The sequence below is a fragment of the Myotis daubentonii genome, chromosome 3 (genome assembly GCF_963259705.1).
Source record: "Myotis daubentonii chromosome 3, mMyoDau2.1, whole genome shotgun sequence".
NCBI lineage: Eukaryota > Metazoa > Chordata > Mammalia > Chiroptera > Vespertilionidae > Myotis > Myotis daubentonii.
Window position 1 is genome coordinate 137,010,244 of NC_081842.1, and position 19,153 is coordinate 137,029,396.

General features: G+C 44.8%; 1 protein-coding gene across 2 annotated transcripts; it reads left to right on the plus strand.

Moving 5' to 3' along the window:
- Positions 1 to 380: 380 nt before the first annotated feature.
- Positions 381 to 18,853, plus strand: CD83 (CD83 molecule). Of its 2 annotated transcripts, none has more exons than XM_059688678.1 (5): positions 381 to 553; positions 644 to 759; positions 13,565 to 13,769; positions 16,272 to 16,378; positions 17,688 to 18,853. In XM_059688678.1, the coding sequence occupies exons 1-5, from the start codon at positions 517 to 519 to the stop codon at positions 17,811 to 17,813; spliced, it is 591 nt and encodes a 196-aa protein (XP_059544661.1). In that variant the 5' UTR covers positions 381 to 516; the 3' UTR covers positions 17,814 to 18,853. The 2 variants fall into 2 exon arrangements, with proteins under 2 accessions (XP_059544661.1, XP_059544660.1); XM_059688677.1 differs by having other exon boundaries at positions 397 to 553; positions 17,685 to 18,842.
- Positions 18,854 to 19,153: the final 300 nt, after the last annotated feature.

The window sequence follows — 19,153 nt, forward strand, 5'->3', positions numbered from 1 at the left end:
TTGAATCTCACAGAATCTGGACTGAGGACCTGGTTCACCAGTGACGTCTCCGCGGACAGGCAGGGCGCCTGGGGAGCGGCTGGACCTCTCTCAATCTGGTTTCACCTTCGTAAAAAGAACATAACCGCCTGGACTGGGCCGGCTCCAGGCTTTGCTGTGCGGGTCAGCGGCTGGTGTCACGCCTGCGAGCGCGGTTTGCAAAGCCAAAGCGCGGGGCGTTCCGCGGGGATAGTTGTCATTGCGGCCCGGCGGCGGCGGCGGCGGCGGCGGCGGCAGCGGCAGCGGCAGCGGCAGCGGCGGCGACGCGAGCTTGGGGGCGCCGGGGGGCGGGGACGCGCGGGCCGCGGGCGCCGGGGGCGGGCAAGGGGACGCCCCGGTGGCCGCGGGGCGGGGAGGGCGCGCCTGCTGCTTCCGCCCCCCGCTGGGGATTCCCCTGGGCCGGCGCCTGGGGAAGTTCCTGAGCGCGCGGGTACAAGAGCGCGGCGCCAGGGCGCCACAGGCCGGCATTCCCCAGCCATGTCGCGCAGCCTCCAGCTCCTGCTCCTGAGCTGCGGTAGGGCCCGAGACCTCCTGTCGCCCCCCGTTTCCCCACGACACCCCCTTTCCTCGCTTGCTCACGCCTCGGTCTCTCTCCCTCTTGCAGCCTGCAGCCTGGCGCCAGCAGCGCGGGAAGTGAAGGCGGCTTGTTCCGAGGATGTGGACTTGCCCTGCACCGCCCCCCGGGACCCGCAGGTGCCCTATAGGGTCTCCTGGGCCAAGGTAAGCCCCCATATGCCCGCAGGCAGGGGTTTGGTCGGCTGAATTGGAGGCTGCCGACCCACCTCCCTGAGGCTGGAGACCTTATGCGGCTGGGGGTCGGGGAGTCTCCCGCAGCTGGACTCCAAGCACCCTGTCTTCCCATACACCTCCCGGCCCTCGCCCCAACTCTGTGCGCACCCAGGTACTCGGCAGACTTAGATTTTGTTCCTGAGGACCTCAGTTCTTTCTTGCCCCTAGAAGTGGCCCGAATGAATGACTCACATTAGACGTACTGTTGAGCGCGTTTGGGTTGAGTTGGAGGCCACCTGTGGTTGGGCCGGGGAGAAAGCAGCCAGGGCCTATTGAGACACTGGGCAAGAGGATTTCTGATTTTTGGTGTTTTGTGACTGTGATGCCCATCGGTTTGTGGGGGGGGGGGCGTTTGGAAAGGAAGGACTGAGAGATGGGCGTGGCCTAGGTTGTTTCATAGGTGGTGACCACCTGTCAGTCATCCCCTTTCCTTGGCCTCCTCCCTTACCGTAGCTTCGCCGCCCTCTGGCTGTCCTGAGAGGTCCAGCAGGGAGGGTGTCAGTGAGGGTGTATGAGCAGTGTCCACGCGTGTAAGAACAGGCGTCATTGCTTCTGCTGTGAGAGGATTGAGTCGCGTTGAGGCTATTTTTAAAGTTTCCTCTGAACTGGAACATTTTCACATTCTAAGATTGAGGTTCTGGTGGCGTTGCAAAGCCAAGCCGCCGCTGTTGGCCATCACTGGTCCTTGGTTCACCTTCTCTAATGAGATTACTGCCTCTAGGTTAAGCAGAATGAGTATGCTCTCCCAGCTTATTCTGCAGCTGTCACTCATTGACCTCTTACCTGGGAGCAAATCTCCATGTATTGCCCCTTTCCACCGAAGCAGGGTTCTCTTCTGCCCAGCATAAAAGATGCTGTGAGAACCTGAACACACATCTGGACATTTAACAAGGAGCAGAGGACAGTTACCTCTCTCAGCCTACCCAGGTTGACTGTTCCCTGGAGACAGTGCTGCACAACTGCTTTTGTGTGTTCTGAATGCACCCACTGTTTGCCCTGCTAATTGCGAAGGTAGGTGCCCCGTGAGTCCAGGCTGGCACTTGGTGAGTTATGTGCAGTGGAAGTGGCGCTGCAGCCTTGGGGCGCAGTGTTGTGTATGAAAGTAGGTTTGTTGTTATTCCCACTTCATTTCCGCCGTATTCACCATGGGATCAGAGAACACATTTCCAATTTCTAAATTGTTCTCATTGTAAAAAACAATACTGTTTAGCTCTGGCCAGGTGGCTCGGATGGTTGGAGTGTCCTCCCATGCACCAAACCGTTTCTGGCTTAATACCTAGATTTCCGGTTCAATCCCCAGTCAGAGGCTCATATGGGAGGCAACCAACTGATGTTTCACTCTCACTTCAATGTTTCCCTTTCTCTCTCCCCCTTACTCTCTCTCTAAAATCAATAAAAATGTATCCGCGGGTGAGGATTAAAAAAAAAGAATACTATTTAAACAAAAATAGTGTAAAACCCATATTATTTGAGTGCTCACCATCTGCTAGGCTCTGAGGTAACTATTTACCTGTATTAGCTGTTTCAGTCCTTCCAATAGATCTTCTAAGAGATCAGTACCATTACCTCTGCCGTAGAGATGAGGAAACTGAGCCTTAGGGAGTGAAATAACCTGCTCACTGTTACATAACTGGCTAAATGGTGGAGTTGGGATCTCAATCAAGTAGTCTGACTCCACAGCCTGAGTTCTTAAAAGTCTATCTTATTGTTTCCTCTCTAAAGTACTTAAGGGAACGATTTTCAACCAGTGTGCCACAAGAATTTTTAAAACATGCAATATCTGACTATTTAGTTAGGGGCACAAACCTCTTTTTCTTTAAATATCAAATTAAAAAATGACAACAACAACACAACAATAATCATCCAGTGTGAATGAATCAAAATTATACCAATATTTTTTGTCAGATTGGCAAAAATATATATATTTTTTGGTATGCTGCAGAATTTTAGTAGTTTATGTGTGCCACGAGATAAAAAAGGTTGAAAACCACTGATTTAAGGTAAAGAAAATGAAAGTGTCGCCAGGCTAGCCAGGTAGGGACTTAGTTTTAAAGAAGGGGGAAACCGTGAAACCACTGTTCTTTCCAGAGAGTAATTAAAAAAATAAAACAATATTAATATCCCCAGGGCAGTAATGAAAAAGTACTCCTGAAACAAGCAGATGAAATTTCATTCTGTAAAGTTCAAACAGTTGTCAAGTTAAATCTTCTTGCACGAGGTCACTTGGAATGATATAGTAAACCATAGCAATTAACCTTTGGCTTCTTGGTTGTCAGCTGATGATGTAACTCTATAATGTATGTGCTTGTTTATTGAACATGACTTTTGCATGATTTACCCTGCAGGTCTCTCAAAACTGTGATAAAAAAGACAAAAGTCCCTTGGCATTCTCTCTTTTTTTTTTTTCCTGTCGTTTCATGGAATAGAGTCTTTGAAAATTCATACCATAGTTATTTATTTATTTTTTAAGAAAGTGAACTGTGATTGAGTAGTGTGGATAGGAGAGCCATGTTATGCCAATGCACTAATCAGATATCTCAAAAGTGTTATATATTGTTCCTTCAAGAACTTTTTAATAGATCTCAGCCTATACTGTAGATATTTGTTATTTTCCAGCCCAGTAATGATACTTTTGCATCAATTGTTCTTGTGCAAGAAAAATGGATAGAGTGTTCTGGAAATAAGGTGAAATACTGAAATACTTCATCTTACAGAGGATTAAGTGACTTGTCATCAAACCCCCCCTCCCCCCCGCTCCCAAGTTTCTTATAAAACATTTTAGTCAAGCAGAGAGGTAGCTATAAAGTGAGGAATTTAAATCTGGTGACTATGGCCAGCCTGGCTCACATCACCTTCTCAGCATCACTAGTGTGGTTTGTAAAACCTCTTGCATAGTCGTGGGTTGACTGCTGGAGAAGTAAAACAGAGAGTCCCTTCCAGGGTGGGTTTTCACTGTCTGCCGATTGAATCACATTCTTGCAGGCCTTCTACATGTCACAGTTACAGTTACAATGACTCACAATCCAAAATTCCATTTACCACTCAGTTCTCAGGCACCACAGAGCATCCTGCCACTGTCCAGTTGGCACTGATCACTTGTGATTAACAAAAGAACCTGTGTAAACCATGTGTTTCTTATCATGTGCCTTTTATCAAAAGACTCAAAGCAGATGGTGTCCAATCATTGTTTATAATGTTAGGGTGAATGGGGAAGGAACAGTGTCCATTTCATTCTCTTTATTAAGAAGACTTAATGAGAGGGACCCAGAAGGGGCTTAGTATAGACATGCACAGGGAGGAATAAAAAGTGGAGCCAAGAGTAGGTAGAGATAGCCCAATTCTTGTTAACCCAACTTTACTTTCCTCCTCTCTGGAATCCAGCAGTGGATCCTCCTCGCATCCCTTCCTATATTGTACCTTTTAAGGCAGAATGAGTGATTGAGAAGAAAAAGAAAAGTGAATACAGTACACCCATTACATTTAGCTTTTAAAGTTGTGAATAGATTGTGGTTGTTTGAGGAGGTATTTAGAGAAATTTTGCAAATAGACTTTTCTCCAGCACTCTTCTTCCACAGGCTGTGACCTTGAGTTGGATTCTAGCATAAGAGGGCATAGCACAAGCCTGTGCCTGCCAGGAGTAAGACCACCCATTAAGGGCCACATCTGTGCTTCAGACTGAGCACCATGGGTTTTCACTCTCTTTAATGAGGCTGCACTAGGTTTGGAGGGAGAGGATGACACTGGGTGGAGTGTTTGGGGATGGTTGATATTTGCTACTACTACTAATGAATGGCTATTAATCAAGGAGATGTAGTACCATCTTTTATCATGCTAGGAGCCCTGACAACCTATGTTGATGCATAACGAAAGAGGATATATAGTTCATCTCTGGGTGACACTGCGGGGGTGAGGACAGATGCGTCACAAGACAAGTGTCTTTTTTAGATGATTTCCAAAGGAAGGGAGAAAGGGGAAGTAAGACTATGGTTTCAGAGAATAGATCAGACTTGACATTTGTTTTATTTCGAAGAGTCCTAGCTGTTGGAGATCATGGGATATCCTGGAGACTAAGGGGTCTGTGGGAGAGCAGGTTAACGGCTTGAACGAGGCTACTTCACCACTCAGATATTTCTTGTTCTTCATTCATTATGAAGCTGCCTCCCATGCACATTGCTAAACTCCTATTCAGTGGAATTATATTTTCTGTCTCTACCATCTTATGTAATAATGAGCTACATAGCAAGGGGGCACTAAGCAGAGCAGAGTGCCTTCGGAGGGGCTAGCGTTGATGAGTGGTCTGGGTAGACGTACTCTGTACAGCCATAGACCCTGAAGGACCCATGAAGGAGCCAATGCATGCCACTCACTGTACTTCCTTGATTTTAGAATGCCACCCATTGTAAGAGAGATTTAAGAACATGTTTTTAAGAGAAAAAAGAAACATTTGTACATTAAATATAGAAGCACTACAACACTGAAAAGTGAAAACAATGTGTGGTTTAGCATCATAGAAAAATCATACTGTCCCCATTGGCACCTATACTACTTGACCTGGTTGAATCATTTTTATAGGTTCCACTTTAGGTCAAACTATGAACGACCTAAAGTTGGTTTTCAGATGTCTGTCATATTAACACCTTCATTATTTAGTAAATATTTCTAAGTCCCAAATATGTGCTAAGTTATGGGCTTGGCATTGGCCATTCCAAGAACAAGACAGATGTTTTGGCAGAGGACTGTCTATTTTTATTTTATGAAATATATTTTTATTAATTTTCAGAGAGGAAGGGAGAGGGAGAGAGATATAGATATACCAATGATGAGAGAGTATCATTGATTGGCTGCCTGCTGCACACCCCACACTGGGGATCGAGCCTGCAACCAGGGCATGTGCCCTGACTGGGAATCGAACTGTGACCTCCTGGTTCATAGGTCGACGCTCAACCACTGACCCATGCCAGCTGGGCAAGAGGACCATCTTGAGCACAGGCATGGACATAGGGATCCACAAGTATTTGGGGGAAGCTATGGGTAACTAGTGATTTAGAGAGGACAGTTGTAAAGCAAAAAGCTGAGAGGTGATGTTAGAAGTAGGCTGGGAACAGATTGTGAAGAACCTCAAATGCCAAACAAAGGGTTTGAACTTTATCCTTTAGATAGCAGGGGTCCATTTAAAGTTTTTAAGCAAAGAGGATGACATAATGAAAAATGTCATATTTCTTGTTGTGAAGGGCAGAATATGATTCATCCTGAAAGATGAATCTCAGAGTGAGGCTTTATTCTTTAATTACAGTGAAATTTCCATCAGGTTAACTCAATAAGACTTGAACACATGCATAGAATATTCCTCCCCTTTCCTCTTGGTCCCCAGTCCTGTCCACGTGGTTCTATGGAAGAGTGGGCAAGGCAGAATGTGACTGCTTGAGACAAAGCAATAGAAGCCTCAGCCAGAGCAGAATACTGGATCACTGAGATTTTTGAATAATGACAAGACAGAGCAAAGTTGCTAAAATCTTTTAGCTTGGAAGAGGGTAGAGAGGAAGAAGACAGCTGAGAGTTAAATAGGAAAAAAGATACCAAACACTTGTTTTCCATTAAACAAGTGTTGATTAAAAGGGGGAAGCTGAATCACATGAGGACTGTATTGTCTTAGTTCTGTATGTGGTTATGTCACTACACAAAGAAGAGGAAGTTAAAAGAAGGTCTCAATGATGTAAGGGAAGGTTTTATGAAGGGCAGGACTAAAAAGAGATTCGCTTACCTAAGAAAAGTGCTCCTCATCTAAAACTGTTTCCATGATCTCATCCTGGTTACTCCTGTGATGACCCCAAATTTTCTACCTGCAATCCTTAGCTCAGACCTGACCTAGGCTAAAGTACTTCCCTAAAATTTACAAAATTCAGCATTGTGGATATTTTAGAGATCCTTTGAGTAGAAAAATAATTTCTTCCTAAAGCAGAGATTGGGACTTTTAGGATTGAAAAGCAGAGAGGAGACTGGAAGTATCAACAGTAAGGCATGACTGAATGAAAAGAACGGAGTGGAAAGCTATCAGAGATCATTTCTATTACCAATGTTATCTAATCTAATAAAAGAAAAACATGCAAATTGACCGCACCTCTGCTCTGCCCCAAGCCATGCCCACCAGCCAATCAGAGCAAATATGCAAATTAACCCAACTAAGACGGCGGCCGGCAGCCATGGAGCTGGAGCAAGCAGGAGGCTTGGTTGCCCTGGTGATGGAGGAAGCCAAGCTTCCTGCCTGCCCTGGCCGGCTGTGGCCTCTGCTCAAGGTAACAAAGTTTTGATTATAGAAGATAAATAAATCCCAGATACCTGCTTCCAGCCAGCCTCCACTGGGAGCTTGGATGGCTGGGGACCATGGCCAGCCTGAAAACAGCCATCAGCCCCTCACCCAGGCTGGCCAGGCATCCCAGCGAAGACCCCCATCCTGATCAGGGACACCCTTCAGGGAAAACCAGCTGGCCCCCACCCGTGCACCAGACCTCTATCCTATATAATAAAAGGGTAATATGCAAATTGACCCTAACATCAGAACAACTGGGAATGACTGGTCACTATGACACACACTGATCACCAGGGGGCAGACGCTCAATGCAGGAGCTGCCCCCTGGTGGTCAGTGTGCTCCCACAGGGGGAGCTCTGCTCAGCCACAAGCCAGGCTGATGGCTGCCAGTACAGCGGTGGTGGTGAAAGCCTCTCCCGCCTCCTCAGCAGCGCTAAGGATGTCCGACTGCAGCTTAGGCCTGCTCCCCGCTGGCAAGTGGACATCCCCCGAGGGCTCCCGGGCTGCCAGAGGGATGTCGAACTGTCAGCTTAGGCCCAATCCCCCGGGGAGTGGGCCTAAGCCAGCAGGTGGTCATCCCCCGAGGGTTCCCAGACTGCAAAGGGCACAGGCTGGGCTGAAGGACTCCCCCAGTGCACAAATTTTTGTGCACTGGGCCTCTAGTCAATTATAAAGCACTTTATGTGTTTGCTAACTTGATTTTTAAAATAACCCCATGAGATATGAGGTAAGTAAAATGAGGAAATCGCTCAGAGTTGAAGTGATTTACCAAAGATGACCCAGCTAACTGATGGAAAAGCTGGGACTTGACTTCAGACCTTTTGATTCCAAGGCCAGTGCACTTGTAACATTCTCTTGTATCTAAAATTCACTCATTCATTCAGCAAATACTTTTTGAATATTTCCCATGTGCAGGGACGTATTTAGAATGCTGAATGAAACCTTGGCTATGAAAAGAAAAGAGAGTAGTAACATTTTTAGGGCTTTCTATATGATTGACACTGTGCTGTATGTACACCTCCATCATCACAGGTATCTTTACGCCAATGTTGTGAGATTTAATTACCACCTAACCCCCCATCTCTGTGAGCAAAAGAAGCCCAAGAGCTGTTCAGTCAGTTGGCCCAGAGCAGGACTTGTGGTGGAGCTGGGGTTTGGTTCCAGGTCCAAAGTCTGTGTTGTTCATTATGTTGCCTCTGCCATAGTCATGACTCTTTTAATCACCATAAATTCAACTCTGTCTGTTAGATCCACTAAATTTCAAAGTGGAAAATCATTTTTCCAATAAAACTATACTTAGAAAAAAACGATGTTAATGTGCATACATTCTACCCTCATTATGACATCAACCTCCAAGCCAAACTATTTTGCACGTTAAAAAGAGCTGTTTTTATGATGAATGGTGATTATATTGGCACTTTAATTGAGTCAGAAACCAAGGTACATGAATGTTAGTGCACGAGAAATGTGATTTTAAAAAAAGCTGTTCAGTGTGATCAGAATATATTAGATTAATTTAATACTATCTTTAAATACAAGTTATGCTTTTAAATATGTTTAATCAAATTATTGAATTACATTTACATACATACCGTATACACATTGCCCCTCAAATAACCTCTTTCTTGTAGTTAGTTTCCTATCACGTTCTTAATAGATCTCATGAATGATAAATTTGGATTTTAGGTTTGTGGTCAAAATTCTTCCTTTGTGATAAGAATAGAAGTGTTGCCCTCTTATATTAAAATATAGTAATCCAGGAGGTTAGCATATATTTGGATAAAATGATGTAAATTTAAATAAGCACTTTATACAATAGAGGTTTTGACTAAAATATTGTTTCATTTTCAGCCATATTCAACTATTTATTTGGTTTATTTTATTCTAGTTCAAATTTGTCCATCATTTCTAAAAGAACTTGATTCATATGCCCTTAAAATTAGTACTTGTATTTGATTGATTTAGTATTCAGCAAATTAAAGAGAGGTGATTTAATTTAGGGCTCGTGGTTTTCTTAAGGTCAAATTGCAATTTAAGAGAAAGAATATGGTATGTAAATAATTTAGTCAATTTGGAAGCCTTGAGACAAGTCAAAAGTCCGGAGGCTTTCTGAAAGTGAGATCCTGTATTTTTTCCTTTTCTAATTCAGTCAAAAAGGTAGACTGGCCAGCAAAAGAGTTAATGTAGAGAATGAAGATTTTAAAAATATAATTGTGATGAGTGTTTGGAGGAGTTAATTTGCCCAGATCGTGTTGTGGTCTAGAGCACTACAATATCAGCATTGTCCTAGTAAAGGGTGCGTTAAATCATTCCTGTCAATTACGCTTGGCTGTGACTCCATCGGAGGGCTCCTTTTGTAATAAATTACTGTTTCCAATAATGTGTCTGCAGAGAGTCAGTGAAACACGTTTAGATTTGGAATGTTTAAAGAGCCTTTCTTGCCAGTGGTTGAGTTTGAGCCAGCTCGAATGTTTATAAGAACTCACGAAACAAAGCAAAGTTGAGGATGGCCCGTTTGCTGTTACTCTATCATCATCCGGTTCTTCAACACCGATGCTGCCACCACCATGAACTCTGCTGACCCCACAGTGTGATAGCTGCTCGGGCACAGGGCTGCAGGCAATGATTTGAACTTTTACATATGGAGTGTTGGTACTGCTAGTGGGCACTCCCACTTCAGCACGCAGCATTAACATCAACACTACAACTGTGTCTGCGGCTGTAGACAAGGCCCAGGTTTCCCAGGTGGAGTCACATGAGAAGGTGTTGACACAAGACACGTCCAAACCTGTAGAGAATTTTTGAGTTCATTTGAGCCAAACTGACGACAGTTGCCGGGAAACAAAATCTACCAGATTGAGAAAATGCTCCAGAGAAATGCAGTTTTGCAGCTTATTTTATATATTAGAATCAAAGGAGGAGATGTAAGGAGAGTTACATGCAATCCACTGGTGATCGGTCACGGGGGGCGGGAGAAAGCAAAGCATGGAAATCTCTGGGACTGGCTAAAAAGGCAAAATGGAGAAACACGTATTTCTTTTACATTGGTGGGCACCAGTAGTAACTAACGTTTACAGCACATAGAGATGATGTGTGGGGAGCAAGATAACAATATGGGGGTCTGTGGTCTCCTGTTCTGGTGGGAGGTTGTGCCCTGAGGGATCTGGAAAAGGAGATTAGTCTGACATTTCAAAGGTATGCTCTCTTAGATGCAAAAACACAACAGACAGGCTCAGTTAAGGTAAAGATTGGCCTTGGTCAAGGAAGCTATAAGCTTAGGACATGACTACCTGTTGGGACTTGCTCTTAGTTAGGAATTTTTACGTTCAGACCACCCTATGTAGTTACTTTCATTCTCTGAGTTTGTAAGGCCTGCCATGCAGGCCTCCCCTGAGCTTGCAAGGTCTGGTATGTGGCCCCTTGTTCACCCACAAAGGCATATCTTACAATAACAAAAAGAAGGGGAATAGGCATTGTCTACAGTCTACACCCACAGCTTGATGCCAGAGGAGGGTTATGAACTATTTCCAGGCACATCCTGTGAATGTACAGGTTCCTTTTGCTGGAGCGAGTTACCAGACAAAGAGAGCTGTTTGTTACTGTGGCAAGAGTTCCCAGGGGAAGCCAGTAGCGTTCCTTGTTCTCTGGGTCTTTCAGGAAGACCCAGGAAGGGGCCATTGGAAGATGACCCCGTGGGAGTTGAGATACTTTGCTGTGATCCCATGGCTGGCTGTGTGGCTCAGGACATCACACTTCTGCTGGTCGCTTTGGGGTTCTTTGTTCTGCCTTTCCCTACTTCTCTGGTTTGTTCTTCTCACCCTGCCTTGGCTTTGCTATTGAATATAACTAGAGGCCCGCTGGAGGGTTTTGCTAGAAGCCCATGAAAATCTGGCCATCAAGTAGATTACTTTTTGCTCTTGTTACTGGTGATGTTTGAAATGAATTCTCCTCTGCATATGGGCAGAAGGCCACTGCCAGCAGTTCTGATCAGCTGGGCATACAGTACTTGCCTGGGAGGCTCCCAGCAGCCAGCATGGCAGTGGGGTCCTATTTAAGTAAATAAGCACAATAGTTTATTTTCCACCTGCTCCAGGGGGTTGGAAGTTTTGATCTTGACTTTTAGGGCCTTTCTGAGCTGAGGGAGGGGGTCACTGGATGGGAGAGGAGGCTCCAGGAGAGGAGAAAACCAGAGGCAAATCACCTCAAAATGATTATTGCAGCCAGTGTCTGTCTCTTCAGATGCAGAGATTTCTAGCAAAACAGTTCCAGTGAAATCTGTTAGCAAGTTGAACGGATTTGGAGGTTAAATTTGAAAAGACATCACCGTGCAAATTGCAGAGACCTAGCTGACTTGATTAGTTCAAACTACAGATGGGGAGTCTCGGAACAGGCGGCCGCTGATGGTCTTGGACACCTGGCCCATCTAAAGCTCTGGTGGGAAGGGGCACCTCTTCAGGTGGGGGGTGGAGGGGACAGGTGTGAGCACATGATGAGGCCTTAGTGCAGTGATGGCAAACCTATGACACGTGTGTCAGAGGTGACACGAGAACTCATTTTTTTTTGGTTGATTTTTCTTTGTTAAATGGCATTTAAATATATAAAATAAACATCAAAAACATAAGTCTTTGTTTTACTATGGTTGCAAATATCAAAAAATTTCTATATGTGACACGGCACCAGAGTTAAGTTAGGGTTTTTCAAAATGCTGACACGCCGAGCTCAAAAGGTTCGCCATCGCTGCCTTAGTGTGTCGTTTAATTAGTCCTGAAAAGGGAAACATTGAGCTATGTTATATGTGTTTTAGAATCCGTTGGACGCCTTAACTTTTTCTAAGGTTCCTTGGCCACACCTCCTTTTTTCCCTTTATTTTTGATCACCTAAAGGCCCCAGTTTGTAGATCCTTGATTGTTCAGGAAGGAACCTTTCAACACAAGAAGAACCGTCAAGTAATAGGATTTACATTCATAGACTGGGCCTGAGAAAAGCCATTAGTCTTAGCAGCCCCGTGCCAGTGAGTGGAGCAGAGCTCCGTGCAGGAGCGATAAATCTGCCACCAGATGTCTCTGCAGCCCACTCCACAGGAATGCTAACTACACCCGAGGCTGTGGAAGCTGGAACCGGAGCTTTCTGGTGACTTCGTAGCGTGTTCCCCTAACTTAATAAATTAAGCAGGAACCAACCACTGAGGGTGTGCGTGTGTTTTCTCTCCTTGGGTGCCTTGGCATCACTGGGTGTCCCCCTGACCCCTTGGTTATATATTTCCCTGGACGATTCCCTTCTGAGAAGGAGGAGAGGAGTTGAAGGTGCCCCAGAATGAGGGAGGAAGCACTGGCAGGTGCAGGCAAAGACAGTGACAGTGAAGCCTGCTAGTGCTGTGTCTTACCCTGGGGTGGCTCTGTGGTGCCGTTACACTGCTGGGGCCAGGAAAGGAATGCCACTGAACCCAGGCTCCTGCTGGCCTCCAGCCACTCAGCACAGGGCTAGGGGCTGAGCACCGAACACAGTGATTCACCTCCCTGCTTGTTTAAGTCTGTTTTAGAAGCTTTGAAATATTTCATTGGAAGGTGGACGGGCAAGTTAATTAGGCAAATTAAGTATATACCTGGGGAAAAGAGAATTGATGGTGAGTGCAGCAGGTGCCTAATCTTTGAAGTAGGAGATGACGAAGAGACCCCAGGAATTAATCATAAAGATAGTTCAGGGAAAGAAATCCCACCCAATTAGTTTGGCTAAATTTGACATCTACAGGCTGATCTGTCCTGGGTACAGTAATTTAAGCTGTAACTATCCTTTCACGTGTGTCTCGATATGACCAAATGATCTGACACAGAATCTCCACATGGCACTACTGTCACCTGTCTTCCTATTTTAGTAGAGTAAGTGTGGTACCTCCTGTAATTTCTCGGATGACCACACAGATATGTGGTCTTTGGAGAACAGCCTAAGTCAGATCATTGTCTGGCAATGGTCTTAACAGATTTAGGAATGTTTCCAAATCAAAGGCTGGAATACAAAAATAAGAGTCAGTCGGTGGGTGAATTGGTAGCTGAAGAACACAAGAGGACATTTAATATAGAACAGCCAGAAACAAAATTTGATTTGAAGTGATTTACCCATTTCATCAGATCATCATCGTCAACACATCATCAGCGTCAATAGCAACACTCTCTTTCATGTAGGGTAGAGGATGGGATATGAAGGATCATAAAATACAGTCCTGATGTAATTCCAAAACAAACAGAGCCTTAAAGAATTGTCATCGATTCTCTCCCCCCGCCCCCCAAAGGTCACACATCCATACAATAAACTGTTTCCAGACATCTGTGGAGGGTGGGTTTTGTGAAAACAAGAGGCAGCACATTGGTGTGGAGGCTCAGTGCTTACGGTTCTGTCAGTAGAGCATGATTCAATGATTCTTTTTTTTAACAGCTTACAGAGAACGGTGAAGAGAGGATAGAGGTGCAGAACCATCACCAGATGGAGCAGGAGGGCCCTTCCGAGGCCCCCAGTGAAGGACTGTATTCCCTGAAGATCCGAAACACTACCAGCTGCAGCTCGGGCACATACAGATGCACTCTGGAGGGGCCGGAAGGGCAGAGAAACCAAAGTGGCACAGTGACCTTGAAAGTGACAGGTGAGGTGATCTGCTGCACTTGTTTTCTTCTTGCAAAATGCTTGTGCACTTTCTGTAGGTGTTAAAATTGACCCTCTCCGCCGGAGCCTAAGTCAGAAGCTTTGGAGCACATCTGTGGCTGAAAGCTAAATTCTACTGCAAGAATGCCATCACTTGTCCTTTTTTCTGTAAATGAGGACAGATCCACCCAGCCTGACTGGGGAAGATGCCTCATGTAATTAACTTGACTGTCGTTTAGTCATGGAAGAATGCTGTGGAGCAAATAGGAAGTATCTAAGTCTGATTTTTGGAAGATAGAGAAATTGTGTGGTCACCAAACACCAGATAACTGTGTACTATTCTGCTCATTTGGGGCCTTGAAACATAGTTGCTTCATGTTTCTACCTTTTTAACACGAGAACAGCACTTCTCTCTCCCTTTATAGAGGTTAACGTTCCCAATATCTCAACTCAGGCCAAAGGAAAAGAGTACAGCAAGAAAATCATGTTGCAGTGACTGACACACATTTTTGCTCCATGAATCAAGTGTCAAGACAAGGATCATCTCCTTCTTGGATTTTTTTTATAACATCTTTATGTAGCTTAAATATGCTTTGCATTTGACTTCTGCCCAATTCTTGTTAGTGGCTGAAACTTGAAATGACTAATGTTGTCACATAATCCCTGATTTTTTTTTTACAATAGCTACTTTTTCCCATCCAGTATTCCAAAGGAATCTGACTCAAGATAATATTCTGATTCTCCCAAGAACACAATAAGTGTTTATTGGTCAGTGTTTGATTTGGTTCACTGTTACACACACACACACACACACACACACACACACACACGCATGCACACACACACACACACACACACACCCATCACAGCATAACCCTTGTCCGTCTCTAGCCCTTTACACTGCTTTGTTTGTCTTTGTAGAATTTCCTACACCTGACATGCTCCATTCTCTCCTTTCGTCTCTGCTGTCTCTGGCACAAGTAGGCACTCAATGAATATTATGGTAGAAATGGGAGAAACCCAGCAGGGAAGAGCAGAGATGAAGTGAAAGCAAAGCTGATTTTCTTTCCTTTCCTCTTCGAAGGCCTGCAAGTTGCTAGGTGGTTAGACTCTAGAGCACTGATGGCGAACCTTTTGAGCTCGGCGTGTCAGAATTTTGGAAAACCCTAACTTAACTCTGGTGCCGTGTCACATATAGAAATTTTTTGATATTTGCAGCCATAGTAAAACAAAGACTTATATTTTTGATATTTATTTTATATATTTAAATGCCATTTAACAAAGAAAAATCAACCAAAAAATGAGTTCTCGTGTCACCTCTGACACGCGTGTCATAGATTTGCCATCACTGCTCTAGAGTCACTTAGATCTGGTTCAGATGTTAGCTATGCTGTTCCTTAGCATGTTATCTTGGACAAATCTCTGATCGATTCTAAGCCTCAGTTCTTTCATCTCTAAAATGGAATAATAATTTCTACGACCGGCTTGCTATGACAGTTAAATGAGATATTGCATTAAAATGCTAAGTACAGTGCCTGGGGTAGACTGTGTGCCCAATACACTGTAGGAAGCATTAGGCCAGTGATTCTAAACCTTGAGTCATAGGTTCCTGTGAGAATTCATCCCTAGACTATTGCACTAACTTTTAAATCCAGTTTTAGGGGTTGACAGTTTTCTTGAGGTTGTCCCTGGGAAGAACCCCCCAATCATCTGCACTCCATCTGCTCCTGCCTGGCCTTCAGGGAGACTCAGTTAGCAACCTTGCTTCCCCAAGCAGCACATAGGATGTCATGTCTGAGTGGGGAGAGGCTGTCTCTGCCATGTCCCCTCCTGGGCTGAATGCCTCACTCGGCCTCCCAGAGGGTTGCAACCACAGCCTTTAACCCCTCTGGGGAGCTTGTTCTGTAGGCCACCCTTACCATCAGTCTTGGTGGAGAAGCTTTAATAATTTTACAAAAGTGTGTCTACTTACCCAGCAACAGCTGGGCAGCTCGCTGCCTCATTTTGTAGTCCTGCAATCCTCCTGATGTCAGGACACCCAGCATTCTACACAACACAATGAAGATAGATAGATCAACAACTGGTGGTTCATCTGATATAAATGCAAATTAAAAGCCAGGAAACCCCGGACATTTGAAATGGAGACTGATGGGCAGCAGGATAAGTCTGGACCTGACTCCTGACTCTGCCATCTGCCATAGTCCCTCAGCCTCTCTGAGCCTTGATTCCTTCATTTGTAAAATGGGATGCTCAGACCTGTCCCAGAAGATTCAGTGAGATGCTACGTGTCAATCCCATTGCACACAGCTGGATAGAGTGAGAGTGAGCGCTGGCTGCCGCCATCACCGCCACTGCTGTCGTTACTGTTGTTCTTCCGATGGCACAGATGTGAGGACAGTAATGGGAGACAGGGACTTAACGAGCAGGAACAAAGCATCTTAGCTTTTTATTATGATAGAAAAGCCCTGTTAAATGGCTTCATATTTCACCTATTTTTTTAAAGGATGCCATAAGGAGCGCAGAGAAGCAACTTTTAAGAAATACAGAGCCGAGATTGTACTGCTGTTGGCTTTGGTGGTTTTCTACTTAACACTCATCATTTTCACTTGTGTAAGTATCTTCTTAAGACATCTGTTATTACTAAAAGATCACCCGGGGCACCAATCTGAATGTTTTGTAGACAGTGTAAGTCATTTAATAACAGAGAGCTAGTCTCTGTGCCCTGGACTGATTGAGCCCCCGGACTGTGAGAATCATTACAACAAGCTCCCAGCTTGTTTTTTTGTCCTGTGGCTCTGCACAGAGCACTGGGATGAGACATGAAGTAATATATTGAAGGAAATCTGAGAAATGCCTCATGGTTACAGCGGTGGAAAGGGCAACACCTTCTGTCCCCCAGCCAGGACAGAGGCACGTTCTTGTAGGCCAGTGAGCATCACAGCCACACAGGGAAAGATCAGTGTCGTTCACCTGCCCTCCAACTTTTTCCTTTTAGGGATTCTCTCCTTATATTTTGTTACTTCCACTCACTTCTTTAGAATTAACCCTGCGAAGCCAGAGCAGTAGGGAACACAGAGAGTGTCCTGTGGTAGCGGGTGGCTGGCTACTTTTTAGGCATCCTTGACATGCCTGTGAGCTATTGACAGGAGGCTCCAGCTTAGAGACTCTGAGCCTCTTCTGCATAGCTGCTCACCTTGGTTGACTGAGGGGGTTGTGGGGGAGCAGGGTCATCTCTGGGCCTGACCCATGAGGAAATGATCTTCCCCATCTGCCTCAATGCCATCAAGAAGGACTGGCTACGTAGGGACCAGGACAGATCTCACCCAGGAGCTATGCCAGGGCTCCTTTTTTTGGTTGCTGATTGGATCTCTATATTTACTGTCTTGCCTCTCTGGTCATGTACTCCTCTCTCTGGTTGCTATTCTAGACATTAGTTAAGTAAAAGACTCTGGTGAGCACCTACTGTATAGAAGGCATGGAGCTAGGCACTGTAGGGGTGTAAGACATACTTCCTGCTCTCAAAGAGCTTGTAATTTTGTCTTTAAAGTTATTTGCATATAAGATAGTTAGAATTACTGGGCAGTAAATTTTAAAAGTGAGTGACTTTAGTTTTTTTTTTTTTTTTTTTTTTTTGCAAATGCCTGTTTCTATGGGCACTGATTTTTCCATATAGATAACTAACAGTAGAGGCCTGAAATGACCCCAGTCTGTAACCAGTGCATCTCCTGGTTAGAGTTTAGAAGTAGCAGTGAAATAGACCAAGCCCAGTGTAGAGTGTGTGAGTAGCCAGCGTAATGAGGGCTTTCAAACCAAATGTCCAGGCAGCCCTTAGTGAATGGAGTCTAAACTGAGGTGACAACTGGTGCATTTCTCCAAATATTCACTTCTCACTTATCTCTTTTAATGTGTTTTTCAGAAGTTTGCACGACAGCAGAGTATTTTTCCAGATTTTTCTAAACCTGTAATGGAACGAGCATTTCTCCCAGTCACCTCCCCAAACAAGCCTGTGGAGGTAGTGACTCTTCCCAAGACAGAACTGGTATGAGCAACTTTCTGCAGGATGTTTCTCCTAAAGTCGAAGGCTCCGTGGTGTGCCTGTGTGTCACCCAGGACAAAGAAGAACGCGCCCTACACCGAAGGTGGCAGCCTTCCTGGGAATTCCTTCACCTGACCGAAACATCTGAAAGGGAATCCCACCGCACTTGCTGTGAATAGAATTTTGAAAACCATCACATGACCACATAGCATGGGCCACTGGCTGGGTGCTCTCATGTGCTGCTTCCTCACAGCTACCTTCTCAGTGCTCTATTCAGCTATCTGGTCAACCTCTTTGAACTTTTTTCAGTCACATAAAAGCTATGGTGAGATGCAGTGGAAAAGGGTCTTGGGAAATGTGAATCTCCAGAGCTGGCCCTGGGACAGACTCTTGAGGACAGCTGCACATCTGGGAAACATCTCTTTGAATTTGCTATGTTTCTTGTACTAGCCCAGATGTTTTATGTCTGGAAGAAATGGACAGGCCATGCTGTGAGACAGTGGGGAATATTTAGCAAATGGTTTCCTGGTGTGAAGGCTCTGCTATTACTAAGGGGTATTATGTGTACATAGAAATATCGGTTGACGAACTGTTCCCCAACAGGGCCTTTGCATCTGGGAAAGACTTGTGTAAAGAAGCAATAAAAAAGAATGCCACCTTTATTTTTATATCTCTATAATGCTTGTCAAAGAAGGACTTGTATTTTTTCTCCCTTTGAAATTTATATCTACAGCTATCATTTCTAACTGACAAGCAGCCTGACTGTAGAGAGTGAGAGGACATCACCTGGGGTGACAACAATGGGACAGAGACCCGTTTACTGGCTTGTGACCCAGTGGAAATGTCGGACCAATCATGCAATCTGGGTTTAGTCCCAGTTGTCCCCACTACCTGTATCATCTTGGGCAAGATCCTATAGTTTCTACTGTCTCGGTTTATAAGACAAAAGCTGTTGTATGAGTTGATTGAAATAATGTGTGTGAAAATGCTCTAAAAAGTATAAAGTACTCACTGTACACGTTTGAAGTTTCATTGTGTTATTATCCTTATTGCAGTGGTGTTCTGGGCAGGAGAATGACTTCTACTTTTTACGTTTTGCATTGTCCCAAACAAAAAACCCTACAAGGGAGGCTTTCCCGTAGTCTTCTGTATAAGGTGCATTTGGGGAGTGAGGAGGTCAGTTCAGGCGCCTGTTCCTGAAGCACCAGCCAGAAGTCCTCTCCACAAGTCGTTGGGTCGAGCCGCTGGGACGCAGGGAGAAGGAAATTCACAAATGTTATGTAGATGTTTGGGCAAGTGTTGTGTTTTTTCTTATCAAATTTGTCCCTTTCCCTACTTGTTTTCCAAAG